This window comes from Kogia breviceps, chromosome 2 (genome assembly GCF_026419965.1).
Source record: "Kogia breviceps isolate mKogBre1 chromosome 2, mKogBre1 haplotype 1, whole genome shotgun sequence".
In the NCBI taxonomy this organism is placed as follows: Eukaryota; Metazoa; Chordata; class Mammalia; order Artiodactyla; family Physeteridae; genus Kogia; species Kogia breviceps.
This window is the reverse complement of record NC_081311.1, coordinates 199019690-199025689: the sequence shown is the minus strand read 5'-3', so window position 1 is coordinate 199025689 and position 6000 is coordinate 199019690. Positions and strand designations below refer to the sequence as shown.

General features: G+C 39.1%; 1 protein-coding gene across 1 annotated transcript in view; it reads right to left on the bottom strand.

Annotated features, from left to right (window-relative positions):
• Window positions 1-1636: 1636 nt before the first annotated feature.
• RBM44 (RNA binding motif protein 44) overlaps window positions 1637-6000 on the bottom strand; it is a 28900-nt gene continuing 24536 nt past the window's right edge. Inside the window, exons 14-15 of the mRNA XM_067027263.1 lie at window positions 1896-2041; window positions 1637-1760 (exon numbers count right to left, since the gene is read on the bottom strand). Of these exons, the coding sequence (XP_066883364.1) occupies window positions 1637-1760; window positions 1896-2041 (270 nt within the window). The remainder of the gene's footprint in view (window positions 1761-1895; window positions 2042-6000) is intronic.

The following is a 6000-nucleotide window of genomic DNA, read 5'->3' as shown; positions in this document are numbered from 1 at the left end:
CACATACAAGTATGGTTTTTAAAAGTGTGTCTGGGGGCTTCCCTGGTGGCACAGTTTAAGAATGCGCCTGCCAATGCAGGGGACACGGGTTCAAGCCCTGGTCCGGGAAGATCCCACATGCTATGGAACAACTAAGCCCGTGCGCCACAACTACTGAAGCCTGTGCACCTAGAGCCCGTGCGCCACAACAAGAGAAGTCACCACAATGAGAAGCCTGCACACTGCAACAAAAGAAAGCCCACGCGCAGCAACGAAGACCCAACGCGGCCAAAACTAAATAAATAAAATAATTTATTAAAAAAAAAAGGTTTGTCTGATAACTCAATTAGCTGGAGTCCCTGTGGGTAATTTCTATTACCTGGTGTTCATGCTAGTTTTCATTCATGTGGCCTTATTTCATTTATGATTAGTTATTTTTGATTATATACTCATTTACAAAATTATTAGTATGTGCAAAAATTTTGGGAGAAACAATTTGAGGCTTAAAATGATACTATCTTCTTCCAGAGGATTCTTACCTTCATTTCTTCTAGGTGCACGGCAGAACTAGTAACCCCAGATCATCTCAATCTAACTTAGCTTCTGAAGCTGAGTTACAGTCCCTCAGAGGAACTATCTACTTCTGGTTCAAAGTTACTCCTGGAGTAGAGTAACCCACTGGTGTCCCAACTTTACTGCTGAGGCCCCACCCCCCTGGCTTCAGTGCTATCAGAAGGGTCCCTTTAAACTCCTAGCTGCCCCACCTGCAAACAGCATTGGGGGAAAGTGGTCCCAAACAATGGGCATATTTCCCTGAGACTAATCTTCTCTTACACTGGCCAAATTTATAGTATCTTGACAGTTCTCCAGTGCCTTCAAGCAAATGTCTTTATATTTATTCAGCTTTTCTAACTCTTCTCCATGGAAAGCTGGCTTTACTCACCTGGACAGCTATAACTGGAAACGAATCCCCAACCATTATTTTATAAACAGGGATTCTATGTCTGTGTGTGGTAATTTAAAAATACATACACCAATTCTTTGATACACCTTTCTTCAAAAGTGTGGACTGCATGTAGTGACTTGCATCTGATGGAATGTGGCAGAAACGACAGTGTGACTCCTGAAGTTAGGTCACAGAAGATACTGCAGCTTCCATCTTGCTCTCTCTCTCTCTGATGGCTCTTGCTCTGAAGAAGCCAGGTGTCATGTTGTAAAGACACTCAAGCAGCCCCTATGGTAAGGCCCATGTGGTGAGAAACAGAGGCCTCCTGCCAACAGCCATGGGAATGAGCCGTCTTACAAACAGGTCTTCCAGTCCCAATCAAGCCTCCTGATGACCACAGCCCAGGACAACATCTTGAGTGCAACATCATGAGAATCACTAAGCTAAAACCACCCAGCTACGCCATTCCTGAATCCTGACCTGCGAACTCTGAGATGATAAATGTTGTTTAAGCCAAATAATTTTGGGGTAATTTAACATTACCCCAAAATAGTTTTCAAATACAGTATGCTTGTTTCTAGCTTTTATGTTATTTTATTATTTTCAATATAATATTTTTATTTGAAAAGAAAATGGAATCCATAGCTTAAAATGTTTACTATTTAAATACGAAAGGTATGACTGACTTACCTCTTATTGCTTCTTTTATACCTAACTGGAAGCAGAGTTTTCCAAAACAGAGGAAGTCATTCTCACAATAGCATTAACAGACAGGCCACTGAGAGAGCCTTTATGATGCATTCTAACCTCCTGAAGAGCGTTTATAATGTGATCTCTGTGCCAAAGGAAGACACACATGAGCATCTGCCCTCTCCAAAGCAGCACATTCTAGATATGGCTAAGGTACTGAAAGGAACGGTAGTTTACATACAACTTATAAAACCACTTAAAATGTAATTGTAGTCACTACCTGCCAGCTTTCGGATGTAGTTCAGCCAGTCTCTGCATGATCTTGGTAAAGCTACGCAGGTTCAATGTATTTGGAGGTACAAATTGAACAGGTGCATCAGGTAGTAATTTAGTGGATTCAATCTGTTTACAATTCTTCTTGACACCCTAAATAAACAATTTTAAAGTTTAATTTAAGTCAGTAACGATTACATAGAGATAATCCAGCTTATTCTAAGTTTAAAAATTACAAATAGTAAAATCAAAGTTCGTAAGATATTTACTTTGATTTGGGATTATTTTTTCTACCAAGTAAATTTAATGAGATATATTCAGGGCCATTTATCTAAAAAATGTCAAATACATGATGAAGTATAATATACGGGCTATGTCAAAATCAGCTTTTCTCAAACAGGATTCTCATCTGATCCACAGAACACAAAAAATGATGTTAACTATTTTCTCAATTTTCCCTAAGATAGGACATAACTATTCCATTCTAGATGCATAGGAGAGAGAGTCATTTGCTATATACAATGGGTATCTTAGGCTTAGGGCATGAAGGTTGAATTCTCTTACCCAACCTGACAGAGAAAGGCTGGCCTACATGGTAATTATATGTACATATTTATATCATATATTCTATATCTTATTTACTAAATGTTTAATGTACATAAACTATATGCCCAGAACATGCTGGAGTGGGGGTGGGGAAACTAGTGCTATAAAAAAGAACCTCCATCACTTATGTATATTATAATTCAACTGAAGAGACAAAATTAAAATGATCAATTAATTACTATTAACCATGCCAAGAGGATATAAATTATATGAAACCACTGTACATCCCATAAAAGTTCAACAAAGGAGGAGCTGATACTTTCAAACCTAGATGAAGTCAGGGTAAGATATACAAAATATTAGATCTGTCACATCAGAATATTACATATTTTACTTATTTGCTTATTGTCTTATCTCCTTCATTAGATTTAAGCTCTGTAACAGCACAGATTTTTGTCTGTTTTGTTCATTGCTACTTTCCCAGTGCCTACAATAGTGTACACAGTTGGTATACTGTTTATTGAATAAATAATTTTGGGATACAATAGTTTAAATAGTAGTTGAAACCACAAGAGGATTGGTTTCCCAAGAAACAGCCAAACTGCTAGTAAATAACAGTAGCTACTATTTACGGAGTACGTTCTCCATGACAGACACTGTTCCATTTAAAGCTCACAACATTTGTGAGGCAGGAACACTTATCCCCATTTTATTTTTTATTCTTTTAAAATAAATTTATTTATTTATTTAATTTATTTATGGCTGCATTGGGTTTTTGTTGCTACATGTGGGCTTTCTTTAGTTGCGGGGAGCGGGGGCTACTCTTCGTTGTGGAGCACGGGCTTCAGTAGTTGTGGCTCGCGGGGCCTAGAGCGCAGGCTCAGTAGTTGTGGCGCATGGGCTTAGTTGCTCCGTGGCATGTGGGATCCTCCTGGATCAAGGCTCAAACCCATGTCCCCTGCACTGGCAGGCGGGTTCTTAACCACTGTGCCACCAGGGAAGTGCCTATCCCCATTTTAAAATAAGGAAGCTCAGACACAGAAGGCAGTAACTTGCCCAGCCCATGAGTAGGTAGCAAAGCCAGGTTATGAATCTGTTTTTCTTAGTCATCACTACCTCTTATTACAGACAATAAATATTTTCTAAATGAATGAATATAATGAAAAAATGCTGAGAATCTGAGAAGAAAGGTGACAAGAAACTGCTAGAAAAGTAAGAGTATAGTTTAACAAAGACAGCAGTAAGAGCTGCTCTGTCCACACACTCTAAGACAACATACTCCTACCCTAGCTCACGGTGCCCTATTTATTTATGACACATAACCTTCCCTCTACCAACTCCATGACCTGCTTCCTCAGCTAAAAGACCAAGAGTGGTGTTACCTGAACTCATGAACACCAAAATCATGGGCTGGATCAGATTCCCCGTCTAAAGAATGTGGAATTGGAACACAGAGCAAATGAGTTAGTCAAATGATGACAGGAGCTTGAACTGAAAAGTACTGTAGAGTTAGAATTAAGCAAAATAAAGCCTAGTGGAGGAAGAGAGAAGTCATGAGCAGACAGAGAAAGCCAGTGTGCAGAGAGAAAAAGGAGGATGGAGCTTACAGGCATGCAGAGGCAAGACACCAGGGGCACTACCTGAGAGAGGCAGGGAGGAGCCACAGCTCCCATATCTCCAGCTCAAGCGCCCTTGTAGCCTGACTGCAGTTTGTTTCCTTCCTTCCTATTGTGGATTGAGGTTATGCACCAAAAAACCCATCCTAAACATGAAGTGTCACTGAGATGAAAGGAAAAGAGATTAAAGGAAAAGAGTTGAAAGAAAGGAATGACCAGCACCAAATAGGCTAAGTGGTCAAAAAGAAGGTAGATAGGGAGAAAGACCCAATAAAAACGTCACTAGTGACTACAGAAAGAGCACTGTAAATAAAATTTTAGAGACTGGGGTCAGATTATCAGGATGAAGAAGAGAAACAATTAAAGAAACTCAGACATTGGGTATAAACTACTTGTTTGGGAAGTTTGGCAGGAAAAACACAAGACATAACGATGGTAACTTCAAAAGAATGAAAAGTCAAGTGAAAATGTTGTTCGGATTAAGAAGAGTTGTTCATAACTGTGAGTGGAGAAAGGTCTGTGAGTACAGAAATGGCACTAATGGTACAGAAAAATAATGGGATAACTCCAGGAATTAGGAAAGGACAGGGTAAAGGACATAGGGAAAAGAGATCTCTTTATCTTATTCTTATGGAAAAAACCAAAATTAATTTATTCAACAAATATTTATTCTTTCATCCATTTATTAAAAAGGAATTTTCTCTGATCTGTAGAGTCAAACTAATTCCAGTAAAAATCCAAGGACTTTTTAAATAGATAGTGACAAGCTGAATTATGAAATTTATACAGAAAGGCAAAGAGACTAGAATAGCCAAAATAAATTTTGAAAAAGAATGAAGTTGGACTTACTATTTCAAGACTTACTATAAAGCTATTATGATCAAGATAGTGTAGTACTGGTGGAAAGTTTAAGAGATAGAAGAGAACAGAGTCTAGAAATAGATTCACACAAATATGGTCAACTAACTTTTGACAAAGGCACAAAGATAATTCAGTGGAGACAGGCTAGGCTTTTCAACGATGATGCTGGAACAATTCCATACACAAAACAAAAACACAACCAAAAAACCAAAACCACCTCAATTCATATTCCACACATTATAAAATTAACTCAAAATCTTTGTGACAATGGGTTATGCAAAGATTTCTTAGATACCAACATTAAAAACACAAGTTAAGGGACTTCCCTGGTGGTGTGGTGGTTAAGAATCCGCCTGCCAATGCAGGGGACATGGGTTCGATCCCTGGTCCAGGAAGATCCCACATGCTGCAGAGCAACTAAGCCCATGTGCCACAACTACTGAACATGTGCTCTAGAGCCCACGAGCCAAGACTACTGAAGCCTGTGCACTGCAATTATCAAGTGCATGCGCTGCAGCTACTGAAGCCCATGTGCTCTAGGGTCCTCATGCCGCAACTACTGAGCCGGCATGCTGCAACTATTGAAGCCTGCGTGCCTACAGACTGTGCTCCACAGTGAGAAGCCACCACAACGAGAAGCCCACACACTGCAACGAAGAGTAGCCCCCACTCGTCACAACTAGAGAAAGCCCATGCGCAGCAATGAAGACCCAACACAGCCAAAAAAACCACAAAAAACAAACAAAAAAATCCCCACAAGTTAAAAAACAAAAAAATCAACAAATTGCAACTGGTTAAATTTTAAAACTCCTGCTCTGAGAATGACACTATTAAAAGAACGAAAAGACAAAGTACAGGCTGGGAAAACGTATTTGCAAAGTACATACCTATCTGATAAATGATTTATATTCAGAATATAAAAAACTCTCAGAACTCAGTAAGACAATGCATAAAGCTAAGTGAAAGAAGCCAGACTACTAAGGCTATATAATATTCTACTCACAGGAGATTCTGGAAAAGGTAAAATTATAAGAACAGAAAACAGAGCAGAGCACAAGAGAATGTTTTGGAAAGATGGAACTGTTCTAT